Source organism: Sciurus vulgaris (genome assembly GCF_902686455.1).
Source record: "Sciurus vulgaris genome assembly, chromosome: 5".
NCBI classification, from domain to species: domain Eukaryota; kingdom Metazoa; phylum Chordata; class Mammalia; order Rodentia; family Sciuridae; genus Sciurus; species Sciurus vulgaris.
Genome location: NC_136465.1, coordinates 76,981,523 through 77,000,171, shown reverse-complemented (window position 1 = coordinate 77,000,171; position 18,649 = coordinate 76,981,523). Strand labels below are relative to the sequence as shown.

The 18,649-nt window shown below is 37.6% G+C and overlaps 1 protein-coding gene across 1 annotated transcript; it reads right to left on the bottom strand.

Annotated features, from left to right (window-relative positions):
* Positions 1 to 11,681: 11,681 nt before the first annotated feature.
* On the bottom strand, positions 11,682 to 17,942 carry APOBEC1 (apolipoprotein B mRNA editing enzyme catalytic subunit 1; the record flags this gene model as incomplete). Its single annotated transcript, XM_079141753.1, has 5 exons — positions 11,682 to 12,074; positions 12,597 to 12,715; positions 13,590 to 13,987; positions 15,900 to 15,927; positions 17,927 to 17,942. 5 exons carry the CDS (start codon positions 17,940 to 17,942, stop codon positions 11,925 to 11,927), a joined length of 711 nt encoding a protein of 236 aa, XP_078997879.1. The 3' UTR covers positions 11,682 to 11,924.
* Between the last annotated feature and the right edge of the window lie 707 nt (positions 17,943 to 18,649).

Below are 18,649 nucleotides of genomic sequence, written 5' to 3'. Positions count from 1 at the left end.
GCAGTTGGGGGGGAGGGTAATAGGAGTGTGTCACCATGTTTGATATTTTAATCTTATTGTGCATAGGTTTGTGAAAGATTAAATAATAAATAATAATTGAATACTACTTCATGTATTCATTCATTTTTATATTATACCACAGTGTCTAGCAATATTTTGTTATCATAATTTCCTTTTCTGAAATATTGAAATTGGTTCCTGAAGTCTCATAATTTTGTAACTTTAATTAATCAATTTTGGGGGTATTGGGGATTGAACCCTGGGCTTTGAACATGCTACACAAACACTCTATCACTGAGCAACTTTATTAGCCTTACCCTGTTCTAGACTGCCCTCCTTGAAGATAAGAGTTATTCACAAACTCAGTCGTAGAATTGACTCCATTCTCTAAGAATTTATTATCCATAGCAAGCCCTCATACTCTTTGACCCTCCCCCAAATCACCTAATCAAAGTCCAAAATCAATTATAGCTCCAATTCCACAATTGTTTCTAATTTCTTTTTACTGAGATACCTCATGTATAGGGGCTCCTCCTACTGTGTGTTCACCCTCTCTGCAATGAGTAATAAACCCAATTTGTTCAACTATCAGTGTGTTCCTGGTGATCTGTGGGAGGAGGGCATCAATATACCTGAGTATGAGTCATCAACATCCTAGCCTAGTCTGTTGTAATAAGTTCACCAGTTTTTTGTTTTGTTTTGTTTTGTACTGGGAATAGCATCAGGGGTGCTTTACCACTGAGCCACATCCCCAGCCTTTTTTATTTTATTTTTTTAAATTTTGAGATAGGGTCTCACCAAGTTGCAGAGGATGACCTTGAACTTGGGATCCTCCTGCCTCAGCCTCTGGGCCTGCTGGGTTTATAGACATGCATCACCCTGCCTTGCTCACCAGATCTTGTTGCATTTTAGTGAGATTCACTCTGAGATGGTCGTGCTGACAATGATTGTTTTTAAGGAGACTTCATGAAAAATGAATACTGAGTCTATTAATTATTCATTCATTCTTCCAACTATTTATTGATCAATATGTATAGCTTTGTGATCAACATCATGAAAATATTTTTAAAAAGTCAGGCAAACAGTACACACCTACAATCCCAGCTACTTAGGAGGCTAAAGCAAGAGAATTGCAAGTTCAAGACCAACCTGGGAAACTTAGCAAGATCCTGTCTCAAAATAAAATAAAAAGGACTATGGGGTACCCCTAGGTTCAATCCCCAGTGCTGAAAATAAATAAAATTGATTAATTAAAAAGGGCTTTGTGTAGCTCAGTGATCAAACACTTGCCTAATATGCATGAGACCTGGATTCAATTCCCAGTGCTGCAAAACAAAAAAAAATCTTTTTTTTTAAACCACAAAGACCCTCCTTTCCAGAAACTGACCACCAGGCATGATGACCCATGCCTGTAATCCCAGCAACTTGGGAGGCTGAGGCAGGAGGACTGAGTCCAAAGCCAACCTCAGTAATGGGAAGGCACTGAGCAACTCAGTGAGACCCTGTCTCCAAATAAAAATACAAAATAGGGCTAGGGATGTGTCTCAGTGGTCAAGTGCCCCTGAGTTCAATACCTGGTACAAAAAAAAAAAAAAAAAAAAAAAGCCTCAGCAAGACCCTGTCTCAAAAATAAAATATACATTAAAAAAGGGGGACTCAGGATGTGCCTCTGGGTTCAATCCCCAATACCAAAGACAACAACAACAAAACACACAAAAAATTGAAGATAAAGAGCAGACTCTTATTCTAATGCTTAGCATTTACTGTTCTTAAATTTCCTTAATGGATAAAATTTTTATGATATACAATAACTTTTTTATTTTGTTTATGCATGAACTTTAAGACTAGTGTAAAGGTGAGACTTTTTTAGTTAACAAGTAGGCTTCGATGACAGCTTAGAATCCGCATTTCAGTGTGATACTTTTTAAATTTTTCATTGCATAGTGGATAATTTATGATTTTTTGTAGGGGTTGGAAGTTGCCTTAAAATTATATATAAGAATTCATTGAAGGTTGAAAAAATTCTTACCTTGCAATAGGATATCCATAGGAAGTTTATGATTCTCCATGAAATGTAATTTGGGACACAGTTAGGAAATTGTATGAACATTTCCATATCCAGGGTTTTGGGTAATCAGCAAAATATAGGGTAATTTTACTCATTATTTTAAGCTTCAAGATTATTTTACCCTCACTATATAATTTATCATGTAGTTCTCATTTTATATCATCAAAAATACTGTTTAAGTCTTCAACTTAATCAGTCAAAATCTGGTAGAATATATCTGTAATTAAGCCAGGCATGGTGGTTCATACCTGTAATACCAGGTACTAAGGATGCTTACAAGTTTGAGATCAGACTTGGGACCTCAGTGATCCTATCGCAAAATTTTAAGAAAGAGAGGGGAGAGCTGGAGATGTAGCTCAGTGGCAAAGTACCTCTGGGTTCAATGCCCAGTACTAAAATACACACACACACACACACACACACATACGTACACATATATACACATATCTGTAATTAATCTGCCAGAAAATATGATTGGTCCACCAATCTTGCCTTCAGAAATCCCATAGCATGATTCACTTCTTTACCAAGAATGTAACATACTGCAAAAGTTATGAATTTATCCTAGAAACTTGCTCATTGTACTATTATAATCCAAGGAAGATTTTTAGACCTTCCATCAATATTTATTTATTTAAAAGTATGGAACACTTTGTGGATTTGCATGTCATCCTTGTACAAGGGTCATGCTAATCTCTGTATCATTCCAATTTTAATATATGTGCTGCACCATCCAACAGCTTTTATAAAATACTTCATAAGTTCTATCATTAAAATGAAAGTATCAAGCACCCAGAGGCAAACTAAGCTAGACATATTGACTGGTTTGCTTCTGGACATTTCTCCTAGCTACTAACCCAAACTGGAAAACTACCTCTTTTCTTTTTAAGGTGATAGAAGTAGTAAACCTTTGAATTCTCCTCTCCAACAACCTTCTCTATTCAGATACACCCCTCCTGGCACTTCTAGCTCACAAACCAATATCCAGCCCCAATAAAGATGTGGGAAGTACTGGGGAACTACTAGCCTTCCTCTGACTCCTTGGCAGTCTCTGATACTTGAAGCAACAGGAAGGGCATGTGACACAAAGACAGGCTCCACACTTAACGTCCATAGATGGGTATACAAGAGTCATACTAGGTTCCATTCCATGTGGTATCCAAGTTGAGGGATGGTGTCTGCTTTATCCCTGGCTCTGTAAACCCTAACAACTTATCAACACATGCATCCACATTCTCGCCCACAAAGACAACACTATATACTGACAATGCTTACAAAATCCCAGAAGAGAGAGAATGTATTCCATGTTGATTTCATAAAAACAGAATCCTGGCAGGATAAGATGGCATGATTTATGTAGGAACTTGAGTGGAGTTTAATAAAAGAATGGTTTGCAAAGGTGAAACAGGGCTTAAGGGAGCCAAAAAGTGAAGAGCTAGTAACAACTCAAAAGCTGTCACCATCTCTGGAAGGTGTGATTACCAGGACCCAGAGAGGTTAGCTACAGAGAAAGAGAATTTATCACGCCATTGGGGAGATGGGCACAAAGCCTGGCTAGCTTGATACATAGCAAGCTGTTCTAATCTTTGGACCATGAAATCTGCACAGCACAAATAACCACCTTTGATTAGTAATCAAATATAATCTGTCCCTAGGGTTTTAAAGCTGTCGTGGTGCATGAAGTTTGGTTTCTTTTTCTGCCCAATTTAAATCCTGCAGGGCTTCATGTACCCTTTGTCATACATGAGATCTCAATAAGAAATTAAGCCAAGAGGGATAAAGAACATTGAAATCAGTGAACTACAGAAGTTAGTAAAGACTTAACAAAGATCTGTGAAGTTGAACTGGAGTCTTAAGAACACAAAATCAATCAACAGTATAAACAATAAAATTAAAAGGAGCCTGTGGTCATCATCTGTTTATGATACAAAGTCCCATCTTTCATAACTAAGAAGGTTTCAGTGACTACTTATTCCTAATGAAATGTTTTCACATTGTCTTCATAAAGATGAGATTTCATACATATATATAATGCAACACAGACATGACAGTAACCTACCTAAAGATGAAAACTGAAGTTCAAAATTGCATCCTGTGTTTTGGACAGCTGTCCAATTGTCCTGTCATTATAATGTATTCAAGGTACATGGCTTTTTTTTTTTTTTTTGGCACAATGCCTGGCACTCTCATTCAGACTTCACTGGACATTGGTAATTCTCAGTTATAAAGTTATTCCAGGTGCTGGGTGTATAGCTCAGTGGTAGAGTGCTTGACTACCATGTGGGAGGTCCTGGGTTCCATCTCCAGCACAACACAAACACACATAAAGTTATTCCAGATGATCCAGTATATAAAAGGTTGTACTATACCTCTGAGAATTCATGAACCTCAATTTGAGAAGTTGCTTTAGCCAGTCTCCGAGATACTGGTTCTCAACAAATAGAGATCACTTAAGCTAAGTGGTTATTTTTAACACTTGACATAAATATAGCACCCTTCTAATTATATTGTGTAAACATTATGTACTTTTGTGGGCAGGTCAAACTCCATCAATCAAGTCTTTACATGCACATGCCTGTGTATTCACTTGCCCTGAATTCTGGGGATAAGAAGGTAGGTTTTTGGGAAGTGACTCCAATAAGTAACTCACAGTTTATCTGTTCCTCTGACTCCAGTTCCTGTTGTTTACGTTTACTCTTTAGTAACTAGGCAAATATACAGTGTTGTTCAAACTCACTGACATCATTATGTCCCAGAAAACCCACTGTATACTTTAAAGAATACATTTTTTTTTTTTTTTTTTGTACAAGGGATTGAATCAAGGGGTGCTTCACCACTGAGTTACATCCCCAGTCCCCACCCCCAACTTCTTAAAAAATTTTGTGACAGGGTTTTGCTAAGTTGCTAAGGATCTGATTAAATTGCTGAAACTAGTCTCAAATTTGCAATCCTACCTCAGCTTCCTGAATCATTGGGATTACAGGCACATGCCACCACACTTTGCAGGGATATCTTTTATGATGGAAGATAAGATGTTTAAAAATACTAGATTGGGCCCTGTGTGATGGCACATGACCATAATCCCAGTGACTCAGGAAGCTGAGGCAGGAGGATTATACTTTGAAGCCAGCTTCAACAACTTAGTGAGACCCTGTTTCAAAATTCTATAAAGGAGGGCTAGGGATGTGGTTCAGTGGTAAAGCACCTATGGGTTCAATCCCCAGTATCAAATAAATAAATAAATAAAGGGTTGGGGGCTAGGGGTATAGTTCAGTACTGCAAACAACAAACAAACTAGATCAGAAAATAAGCCACAATTAGAATATCGACTCCAGGTATAATGACAGGTTAGATTACTTTACATTAACTGGCAAGAGTCCACATCTTGTTTCCTCTCGTGGATATTTTTGAATTGTAAAATCAGAAGGAGAATTGGTCTGATATATAAAGAAAGTTGCAAGAAATGCTCTTTTTGTCACAAACAACTACTTCCTCTTTGGTGAGGCAGTGTAGTGGTGTGATGAGGAAACTAAACTAGGAGGCAGAATGGTTTAAAATTTAGCAGCTTCTCTGTGACCCTTGGTCAAACCATTTGTGCTCAGTTATAGAACGCTTCCCTCACGTGTGTGAGGCTCTGGGTTTGACCACCTGCCAGCACTGTGAAACAAAACAAAACAAGTCTGATTAGGTCTTTAGGTCTGATAGGGACTTCTCAAAGTTATTCTACAACTCATGGGGTAGAAAAAACATGTGAGAACAACAAAAAAATCTTCTGAAATGAAATTATGAGGCTTACTTTTCAGTTACTTGACCTCTTCATTTCTACTTTGATACTCTACCTCAGCTATAGACTTCCCGGGTTCCCACTTTCCTGGTCGTACACCCGGCATTTGCTATCAATTGTAGCTACTTTGATTTCAAAATAATTAATCCACCCTGTTTCAGACAAGATACTCTTCTTCTTATACTTTAAGTACACACCCTCCACTTATTTAATAACCTTATCAAGATTTGCAGTTCATTGTCCCCCATACTTTTTGCAACATACCACCACTGTCCTTTCTTCATCCCCCTTCTCTCATCTAGCTTTCTTGCCCCTCAGTCATTTTCTTGCTTCCAGTTGCCAAAAATCTATAACCAACTAACTTCTAACCACCAGCATTCTCCATGTGTGCACCTGAGCAGTCTTGGAGAACACTCTTGGAGAATGTCACTCAATAAAGCAGATGAGAGACTATATATTTATGATCACTATATGAAGCTGGGGCATAACTATTACGCCACCTGCAATTCCCCTCAGTGCTTGACAAGGATTCCACTGAGTAAAAAAGATGTTTGCAAAATCTCATCTCATTGGGAATCTGGGTTGCGGGCTTTCCTTCCTTGGTTGCTTAATATGTGTAGGTTTACTATAATATTTTATGTGTTTTCCCTGAAAATAGGGGTCTTAACAGAACCAGGGTTAGAACATAAAAATCAGACTTCTTATGGAACAGTGATTTCAGATTTACTCATTTACTATGAAACTCTGAGTAACCAAGATTGCTATGAGAAAATACAAAAACAGATTCTAGCTGCCAATCCCCTGTTGACTACTCTCAGATAACCTGAAACACATAGGAAAATAATTCCAACCCCATCAGGAAGGAATAACAGGAACAGAAGAAATAAAGTGTTCCTCAATGTTAAGTGCACACAGTATAAGACAACATCATATATTTGTTAGCTTAAAATGTCTAGCATTTATTAACTACAGCAGTAGTCATATGACTGAACTTGCTTTAACCCTTATGATCAGTTAAAAATTAATATGTCTTATTGTTTAGTTATAGGTTATCACAAGTAAACAATTACTAAAATAATTAGAATACTTCGTTGTCTAGTCCAGTAATGATCATACAAAATATTTTTGTTTTTCTCCTTGTGACTTTTTCCTGTTCTGAAAAAACATGTGTAACTGCCTACCTTTTAGTGTATAAAAAGCTGGCTGGGAAAAATAAAATTTAGAACATAGCATCCATTCCTTGAGTTTGTGTTGCTTTGTTCTCCACCTCACCGACGCCTACTCCATCACCTGTGACCACTACGACCCCTGCTAGGGCTGGACCCCGGCACATAACTCTGTGGGAAAGGGGTACTTACATGTGTGAGGCCTGTTGCTGAATCCTCAAAACTAAAAAAAAAAATGACTACTTTATGTCTAGGACCACCTCTACAGTGTAGTGAATCTGCTCTCTTTCTCTAGGAAACAGGAATTCTTGTCAACTCTTCCCCCCTGTGATTATAATCTGGTAGAGAGAAAAGTACTAGGTATGGCATAGAAACTAGAAATTATATATTTGACTGTAAAACATTTAAGTTTTCTTTCAGAAAAAAATCATAATCAAAGTCAAAACTGTGGGGAAAATACATATACCTCTAACATATAAAGCTCTCTTACAAATGAATACAAGTGAGATAACAAACCAATGGAAAATGGACAAAGGATAATAACAGACAATTCCTAGAAAAGCCATAAATTGTCAGTGTACACACACACACACACACACACACACACACACACACACATACACAAAATGTTGGGAATTTTTTTTTCCTCTTCTGGGTTGAATTATTTGTGTACTGAATTCCAGATATTCCCCCTTTCCTGACTGAGCCTATCATTTTGGTGTAGTAAACCCTCTGATAGCTTCTTGAGAAAGGGATCACAGGAAGTAATTTTTTGGATATTTACATGTTGAAAATATCTTTATTCCCTACTTACATAAATAGTTTTAATAAGTACAGAAGTCAAAGCTGAGAAACATTTTTTCCTTGGATTTTGAAAAAAAATTTAGTTGGTAATGGACCTTTATTTTATGTATTTATACATGGTGCTGAGAATCGAATCCAGTGCCTTGCACGTGCCAGGCAAGCGCTCTACCAATGAGCCACAACTGCAGCCCTCTCCTTGGAATTTTAAAGGCCTGGGTCCAATGTTTTCTTGTTTCCAGTGTTGGTCTTGAGAAGTCTGACAGAAATCTTTTCTTTTTTCTCCCCAGTACTAGGGAAAGAACCCAAGGGTGCTGTACCATTAAGTTACATCCTCAGTCCTTTTCTAAATTTTCTTTTGAGACAGGATCCCACAAAGTTGCCTACAACGGCCTTGAATGAGTGATTCTCCTGCCTCAGCCTGCCAAGTAGCTGTGATTACAGGTATGAGCCACCATGGCCAACTCAAACATTTTTAGAGGTCTGTTTTCGTTAGGTAGTGTGTCCTACGCTGGAGTTGTATATTCACATTTGGTCTAACTCACATTTTTTGGTTCTAAATTTTATGTACCCCATTGTCAAACAATGTTTATTGTTTTACTAATTATTTAGAAAAGTACATTTAATTTAATTTTTTAAAGCTTAAAAATTAAATTCTGTGAAATTAAATCCAAGCAAATAAAGCAAAAGATCAAGAAGACATCAAAGAAGCTATAAGAGGTAAACTGGGTCATTTTAGAGTTAGATTTTTATTGTCACGATAGGTAAGAAATTACTTATTTTGACCAGGTGTGATGGCGCAATATCTGTAATCCCAGCAGCTCAGCAGCCTGAAACAGGAGGATGGTAAATTCAAGACCAGCCTCGAAATTTACCAAGGCCCTAGAATAAGGGAGGTTACGGGGTGGAGAATAGCAGAGAGAGTGTGGTGGTGCATGCCTGTAATCCCAGCAATTTGGGAGGCTGAGACAAAAGGATCACAAGTTTGAGGCCAGCCTCAGCAACTTAGTAAGAACTTGTTTCAAAACAAAAAATAAAAAGGGGGGGCTGGGAAGATAGCTCAGTCGGTAGAGTGCTTGCCTTGCAAGCACAAGGCCCTGGGTTCGATCCCCAGCACCAAAATAAATAAATAAATAAATAAATAAAATAAAATAGAATAAAAAGGGCTGTAGATGTGACTCAGTGGCAAAGTGCCCCTGGGCTAAATCCCTAGTACAAGCTGGGCACAGTGGCACACTCCTGTAATCCCAGAGGCTCAGGAGACTGAGGCAGAGGATTTTGAGTACAAACTCAGCCTCAGCAAAAAGTGAGGCGCTAAGCAATTCAGTGAGACCCTGACTCTAAATAGAATACAAAATAAGCCTGGGGATATGGCTCAGTGGCTGAGTGCCCCTGAGTTCGATCCCTGATACCACACCCCTCTGCCCCTAAAAATTTCTAGTACAAACAACAACAACAACAAAAAAAACAAGTAGTAACTATGAAAAGACTTTCATTTAAAACCACCAGAGATGAAGGCATCAGAATGGGTGTGTTTCAGCAGGAAGAGAGTTAAAAAGATTGAGAACATTTTTACCTTGTTCAGAGATTAGTTAAGGTTCAACCCAGATTATCCTTCTAGAAATGTTATGACCATCAGTATAGAATTATTTGATAAATAGCTATTTCAAGTTTTGGGCCCTTCCAATATTGTTTCATAACTTTATTTCCCCTATAGTTCTTATATTGCTTATCGTTCACAGTTTGTGTGTGTTCACACATGTGCCATGCTGGGGAGTGAACCCAGGGTCTCACACTTGCTAGGCAAACTCTCTGAGCTACAACCCCAGCCTGCCCCCACTTTTTTCTCTATTTTTTATTTTGAGACAGGGAATAAGTTGCCCAGACTGGCCTCAGACATATGTTCCTTCTACCTCAGTCTGCCAGGTAGGTGGAATTATAGGTATGTGCCACCATGACCATGTATCACTCACATTTTTATGACTTATCTATACCAAGTTCCCAAATCACAAATTTACTTATTCAAATTAGCAAAATATTTTAAAATGCAGAGATAATAAAATGATAGAGACAAGTAGTTAGGATGTGGAGTATGGACAAATATATTCAACACAAGGCAAAGCTACAGACATACATAAAATTCAGCTTTCAGGTTAGGGGGCATAGCTCAATGGTAGAATGCTAGTTCAAGACCCTAGGTTCAATCCCCAGCACCAAAAGCAAAAAACAAAATCTTAGCTCTCAACTTCCTCCAAACCAAATGAATTAGATTTTAAAAAACAATGGTTTGAGACTGGGGAAGCAGCTCAGCAGTAGAAGGCTTGTCTAGCATGTGCAAGGCTCTGGATTTGATCCTTAACACTACTAAAAAAATAAATAAGAAAAATTGAAATATAATGGTTTACATTGTTTTTGTCTTGCATAATAAAGGAAATATAACATTCATATGAGAAATTATGTCCTGTCTTTGAAAATTTTTCCTAATACAAATTTTTTGTAAGAGCAATTGACAAAGTGTATCTTTTACATAAGTTTTTTTAAAAAAACTATAGATAGTTGTCATATGGACAGTTTCATATTCCCAGACCTTTTTAAGGCTCCAGAAAGAGATTGCCCTATTGCCAGACCAACCCAGGAAGGGCACGCCAGGCAAATGACTGAGCTTATCTCACGCCATTATCAAAGTCCATGATATTCTGGTTGCTGCATATCATGAATGCCTCAGGGCAATAAAAGCACATTGAGGTTTTAGTCCCATTCTGCCAGGGTATTTCCTTTCTGAGCCTGGCCAAGTTGCACAAGTTGCAGCTTCCTAGTTTCCTCAATGTGGCAGGTACTCTGTTCTCTGAATCACTTTCTTCTTTCTTTCTAGGCAGCAGCACAACTTTGTTTCTCAGCCTCCTTTATAGTTATGTGGGTCTACATGTCAGATTTTTGGTCAGTGGAATGGGGCCATAAATGACCTTTGTTAGTTCTTGATCCTAAACATACTCTTTCACACTAATTTAATGTTCCCCAGCCTATTCTGTGTTGGCTGAAAGTACAGAATTCAGTAAGTGGACTCTAAGACCCCACATTTCTATCTAACTTACATTAGACTGCAATGAAAACAAGAAATAAATATTTTTTGTGTGTGTGTGTGTGTGTGCATATGTTAAGCTACTCAAATTTGGTGGTGGTTATTACAACTGTAAATCATCCTATAAATTCTGATAAAAATCATTTATTAAATTGTGTTCTGATACAGATGTTCTGATGTGGAAAGAAAGAAAAATATGCTACTTTGTTCTTTCTTTCCCTCTAGCTATGTTTTAGAAGTTGGCTCCCTGTAATTATTTGTCCTCAAAGTACAGAAAAATTCCCTTATAGGGAACCCACGATGTCTTCTAATGAGTTTCACTTCCTGAGATTCAAATTCTCTTCAACACTGAATCATAGCTGGCCTGTGTGACCAATTAAAAAAAAATGATAGGGTGTGATTCCAAGACTAGGCTATTAAAGACATGGATATCCACCTTGCTTTCTCTTAGACTACTTATTCTGTAGGAAACCAGCAGCCATATCACAAGGATGTTCAAGCAGCTCAGTGGAGAGAACTTCATGGCAAGAAGCTGAGATCCATTAACCACCAGCACCAATTTTGTCAGCCACATGAGTGTGCCATCTGGGAAGCACCTTTTCTAACCTCAGTGAAGCCTGCAAACGACTACAGTCCTGGCTCACACCTTGACTACAATTCTTGGTAGACCCCTAGGCCAAGTACACACTCCTGAATTCCCAAGCCTCAGAAACTGTGACAATAAATATTTATTGCTTTAAGATACAACATTCAAAACAAAAGATATAAAGTTTTAGGGTAATTTGGAATATGGCAGGTGGTTACACAATATATGATAATGTTGCTTCTGAAAATTTCTGGATTCTTCTCTCTCTTTTTTCTTTTTTCCAGTGCTGCAGATCAAACCCAGAGTTTTGTACATTCCAAGCAAGTGCTCTGCCACTGAGCTTCATTCGCATCCCAGATTTCTAGATTCTGAATGACACTCACTCCTTGGTGGGTCAACATTGCTTGTTCTTAAAATAGCACGCACAGGAATAATTCTATTCATCTCCAAGTCACTGAAGGCTGTATCAGCCCTGTAGCTAAAAGGATGTGGGGTGGAATCGTCTGGTAATGGCAATTTTGCAGAGTAAGTCTGAAAAGTGTAAGCTGCTTTTGACGTCTTCTGGAAATCTTTAAGCAAGGTGGAAGACTCTGGAATAAAAACAGATTATATTTTATTCTTATGATAAACATTTCAATTAATATTATTATTACCATGAACGTTCAAAAATGTCAATTGGAAGATCATTGAACTACTTTCAAAAATTCAAATGAAACACCCACATTTCTTCAACAGAATGACATTCACCACTATGGGAAAGGAAACAATCTGAAATCCTTGGAGCCAGCATGTGAGGATGACAACAATGATGGCTAAATGGAATTAGTGTGGAGTTCACATGCACCTTAGACCATTCCCTTCTCCCTCTGTATTTTGCACAAAGGGATTGTCTTATTCTCATATTTTCTTAAGATGAGCCAACTAGTTAAATAACTAAATATCCATATAAATGGCAAAACAGTGGTGAGAAGAGTTTGCGCCAAACTTCTCAGGAAAGAAGTTGGATGAAGGATGCTTCTTTTTGCATCAGAATCTTTGTCTCTTAACACATTAAGTCCCAAGTTTTCAATTCTTTGTGGGATGATGTACAGTAATGGGTCAAAGCAACTTACTAGAATGATGCAGTGGAGTTCCAGTGCATAGAGCATCATCCAGAAAGGCTGGTATTTCGGCCAGTGAGTTTCTTCCCTAGGTGGGTAGTTGACGAAATTCCTCCAGCAGTAACAATACTCTAAGGAGACACAAATCATGGTTTGTTCAACAAATACAATGGCAAATTACTTAAAGAGAGTTCCAACTTAAAAAATGTATACTGTAGCCAGGTGTGGTGGTGCATGCCTGTAATCCTAGTGACTTGGGAGGCTGAAGCAGGAGGATCGCAAATTCAAGACCAACCTCAGCAACTTAGCAAGATCCTGAGCAACTCAGTGAGACCCTGTTTCAAAATTAAAAACAAAAGGGATTGGGATGTGACTCAGTAGCTAAGTACCCTGGGTTCAATCACTGGTACTGAAAAAAAAGTAAAAATGTACTATAGATGTGGTGTAGTTGAGTGGTAAAGCACATGCTTAGCACGCATGAGGCCCTGGGTTCAGTCCACAGCACCAAAAAAAAAAAAAAAAAAAAAAAAAAAGGAAAGAAAGAAAGAAAATAAAAAGGAGGGTGAAAAAAAGCATACTATGTGTAAAGGCTGTAGTCTAATTGTTGCTGGAGATGGACTCCACTCCCTAAAATGAACAATTCATTGCTGAACATGATGGGCATGCTTGTAATCCCAGTAACTCAGGAATGGAGGCAGAAGGATTGCAAATTCAAGGCTAGCCTAAGCAATTTAGTGAGAACTTAAGCAACTTAGTGAGATCCCGTCTCAAAATAAAAAATAAAAAGGGCTCAGGATATGTAATAAAGCACCCCTGGGTTTAATCTCTATTACCATCAAAATGGTAGAGGCAAGAGTAGAGAAAGGACACACAGACCTGGTTCTTTCTCAAATTATTTTGTACTCTTATTCCTGAGACTTCCAGCCTAGAATGATCAATTTAGCCTACAAACAGATCTATCACCACAGTCTCATAAACACTTAAGATTCTGTTTATTGTCATTACCTGAGACTGTCATAATCTGGATAGTTACACCACTGTTAATGAGGTCCCTGAGTCCTTGCCGGTTTTGCTGATCCATGTGCTGAAAAAGCCGTGCTACATAAATAACCAGAGTCATATTAGGATGTTGACTCAAAAATTCTCTGATAGCCTTGGAACATTCCCAACAAGGACTCCAGGACAAGAACCAGGTGATAGAACAGCTGATGGATGGGCAAAAATGTCTTTCTGCAATAAATTTTTCTATAAAATTCACTTCAACATGATTGGTGGTGTTTTTGCTGGAGTTTCGCCAGATCTTGTGGCTTGTGCCCCACTTGATTTCATAGAGGAGACAGGCCTCTTTGCGAAGTTCTCGGGGGTCAAAGAAGACATCAAATTCCCAGGGTTCAATTCTCCTCCTGAAATATAAAAAGCAGCCCTAGATTGCTTTTTCTAGGTACCATGCGATCCTAGAAATCATTTCATTCTCCCCTCGTCTATTAAGCAGATCTGAAACATGACATCTCTGAAACTTTTCTATTGCAGGTTGTAGAAGTTCATATGCATTATCAGTTTCAATCACAAACATAGTAAAAGGATTTTTTTTCCCTAGTCATGGTATTTGATGATTACTCTCTAATACCATTGTTTTATTTTATTTTTTATTTATTCTTTTCAGATATAAATGACAGTAGAGTGTATTTTGACATATATACCTGCAGTATAATTTATTCTAATTGGGATCCCATTCTTGTAGTTGTATGTGATGAGGAGTTTCACTGGTGGTGTATTCTGATATGAACATAGGAAAGTTATGTCCAATTCACTCTACTGCCTTTTAATACCTTTGTTTTGTTTTGAATTTAGGTATAAGTGTGTTCTGTTTTGATTTTTTTTTTTAAAGATTTCTTACTATATACTAATCTTTCTTTTTTTATTTTTTTGTTCTCTTGCCTCAGTCTTCTGAGTAGCTGGGCTTACAGGTGTGCTCCACCTGGACCAGTTTATATGCTAATCTCTCTATTTCACACTTAGAAGTGTCCTGTCTCAATACTTATTTTCAGTGTTTCTCAGTGGGCTTGGCAAGTGTTGAAGTATGGAAGAATCTTTTGGCCAACAAATTCTGCAGTCAAGTCTGGCAATTTTAGCCTCAAGATTCTTCCACTTTAGAATTCTGTATGCAATTCCTTGTAAGAAAGAAACTCAAAATGCTCTCAATGGCCTTTAGGTTTTAACATTCTCCATGTTTGAAAGCTGTTATTCAGGGGAAATTCGAGATTTTGCTGAGGGCTCCTCTATGCAATGATTAAGTTATAGGCTTCTTACATCCCGCTCATTTCTGAAGTGCCATATTGAGTTCATAGGCCAACCCTTTCCCTTCCAACCACCCATGATATATCCTTGACATGATTCCCTATATAAGTCTGGAAAATGAGCAAATAGTATCAAATAGGAAGATGAAATCAAAGTGACAAATAATTCCCCCAACATTTCACTGAGGACTATTAAAACGTATGATTAATGAGAAAAGTTGAATAGGAAGACAACAGAGAAGCAAGCTGGAAAGTAATTTATTTGAATAGAAACCAAAAGACATAGGAACAAAGATATAAAAAGAAAAAAAAATAATCAAAGAAAATTAAGTTGGAAAAGGCACAAAGAAAGGAAGAATGGGAACATGGTAAAAAAAAAAGAATGTTTACATCATGTTAACATGATGTAAAGAATGAGATGATGTCATTTGCTGGTAAATGAATGGAATTGGAGAACATCATGTTAAGCAAAATAAGCCAGACTCAGAAAGATCAAATGTTTTCTCTCATATGTGAAAGCTGGGGGGTGGGCTGGATAAAAAAACAAAGAGGGATCTCACAAAAATAGAAGGAAAGCCAATAGAGTAGAAGAAAGGAATTGAAAGAGAGGGAGGAGAGGAAAAGTACTAGGGAAGTACTAGGGAAAGAAATCTACCAAATTATGCTATGTCTATGGATGAATGTACCACAATGAATTCTATTTGTATATATAATTATAATGCACTAATTGAAATAATAATAATGATAATAGAAGAGAGGTTAGTAGAAAAGAGCAAGTCGATCAGGAGGAGGGAGATGGGGAGGGAAAGGGAAGGTACTAGGGAATGAGATTGACCAAATTATATTATGTGCATGTACAAATATGGCATAAAGTATCCCACTATCATGTATAATTATAATGTGGCAATAAAATTTTTAAAAGAAGAAGGGAACAATAAAAAATCTGTAGTTCTACAAATATTGAATTGTCACTTATTCTTGATTGAATTGAATTGCACTGTGTTGATATTATTCTTACCTCAGAGTGGCATCACCAGTTAAAGGACCTGTTGACCAAGAGAGATTATGTCAAATAACACCCAAATACAAATTGAGCTATTAAGAAAAAGTGCTCTATTCTTCTAAACCTGCAAATCATAGCTGTAAATGAATTTGGAAGATTTTCTTGTGGATTCATTCAACTGAACTCACTCATTGCACCAAAGAAAAGCAAGATTTTTAAGGGCTCTGCTGAAATCTATTTGTCAGATGCCCAATCCCAAACCAGATAATGCAGTCTGGGGTTGTAGCTCAGTGGCAGAGCATTTACAGAACATTTGAGAGGTGATGGGTTAGATTCCCAGCAACAAAGGAAAAGAAACAAAGAAAACATGGAGCCCAGCTCAGTAGCATACACCTGTAATCACAGCTACTCAGGGGCTGAAGTAGGAAAACTGCAAATTAAAGGCAAGTCTGGGCAAAATACAAAGGGCTGGGGATATAGCACAGTGGTAGAGCACCCTAGATTTTCAATTCCCAGTAAGACACACACACAAATACACACAGGAACAAAAGGTATACGATAGGGAAATGCAAATTAAAACTACACAGATACTTTCCTACCAGTATGCATAGAGGAAAGTCAAGACAAGGTATCCAGATATTTTTATTATTTTTTAAATTACTATTATTACTATTTTGTACATATTCTGGAGACTGAACCCAGGGGTGTGCTCCCTCTGAACTACATCCTCAGTTCTTTTTACTTTTTATTTTGAGACAGGTCTCGCTAAGTTGCCTGGGCAGCCTCAAACTTGTGATGCTCCTGACTTAGACTTTTTCATGCTTGGATTAGAGGTGTGCCAACATGCCCAACATTTCGGTTAAATAACATGTTTAGTGTCCCTCCACTTTGTTCTCCCTGTGTGGTACATAAAATATAATTTTAATAGAGGGAGAATGTAATGAATAAAAACACACTGTTACTTAAACTCCAAACTGATGTCTATGACTTCCTGTCTTATGACACTTACACTATTGCAAGGTCTTATAACTGATCTCCTTACTCCAGTTCTTTCTGCTTCCAGCCTGAAACCCACCAGGTAATAAGAAAATGTTCCTAAATCACTATTTTAGTCATGTCTCAATGCAATTCAGAAATTCTCCAAAGATTTTTTTCTAACAAAAAGATAAACCTCCATCTTTTTAACCTGGCATTCAAAGTCCCTATAGGAACATTTCAAATAGTCTTACTGCAGATTATTTCCATATATTCTCTTCTAGCCTAACCAGTTTCTTCATTATATTCTAAACACAGATTTTTACAAAGTCTCTCAAAATCATTTTTTCAATTGGATTCAAACAGCAGGGAATCTCCTCTTCCTTGTGATCCAAATTCTACCTTCTTAGTATCTAGCTCCAATCCAACTCATCTAACATCATCTTCTTACACACCTGAAGTGTCCTCCATTATGAATTTTTCTAATCCAAGTAACTGCTCATTAACTTCTCAATTAACACACTGGCCTTGTGCTATCACCTCTGTTCTCTTAAACTATTATTTCAAAAGTCATAATTTTATTTAATTTTGTGTGTATATGGTGCTGGGGATTACACAAAAAGCCTTGCACATTCTAGACAAGCACTCCATCACTGAGCTACCTCCCCAGGTCCCTTAATGCCCCCCCATCAATGGAAAAAACAGCACTGACTTCGTGTCATTTAATCAAAATCATTTGGAGTTGTAAATAATTCATCATACTAGTAATATATCTTGTTTAAGAATAATATTACTATATTAATCAATAACAGGAAAATTGGAAAATTCCCAAGGACACATGCATAAGCAGATCACATCACATACAATTTTACAATGTTCAAGAAGATAGGCCCCAGCTGGGCAAAGTGGTACCTGCAATCCCAGCTATTTGGGAAGCTGAGGCAGGAAGATCACTTGAACCCAGGGGTCTTGGTCAGCCTGGTCAACATAGTGAGAGTCTGACTCAAAAAGAAGGAAAAAAAGAAAAAGAGAATATGGTCCTTGCCAGGTCCCTGAATCCATTTTACCTTTCTCAGAAGTCATGCTGCTCTCTCTCTCTGGACTCCTTCCTCTAGAGCTTGTCTTGTGTTTACTGCTCCTGCCAGCAATGTACCTGAACTTTGTTTCTTCAGGTGTGCCCACTGCCATGGACTTAGAGAATGACTCATTTCTGAGTTTCAGGGAGTCATTGGGCATCTAGACTATACAACCTGGTAGTAGAGGGAAGTTCGTACACTTGTTGATAAGAAAGCCTACGATGCAAATAGCATTACTCCTGCAGAGTAGATCATTGGGAGCACTAAATTTTAAAGTTCCTTTCTGATAACATCTGCATTTAGAAAGTATTCTCTTTCCTTTAAATTAATGTAAGACAGACACATCATTCTTTAATGGAGAGAAGAAAGAAAATAGAAAGGTAAGAGAATTAAACTGTTTCTATACCCTGAACATTTTCAGTTTTACCTGGTGAAAATATTGTGGACTTCATGTATTACTTCCTCTAATTTTGCCCTTTGCCCCAAATCCCTGTTGGAAAGGAAAGGGCATGGTAAGTTGCAAAGTCAGAAGGACCTTGGCCTCTGAGTCAGATAATTAGTGTGTAGCTCTGTGGTGCTCTGTCTCCCTCCTTGAAGCTAAGGTTAATTGTACAATGAAGTCTATTCCTGCTTTGTTAATCCTCTTGAAAAAAATCAATATTATGCTTCCCTATTTTTGTTGTCTTCTGTTGCTTGCACCTGGGTCAAGTTCAA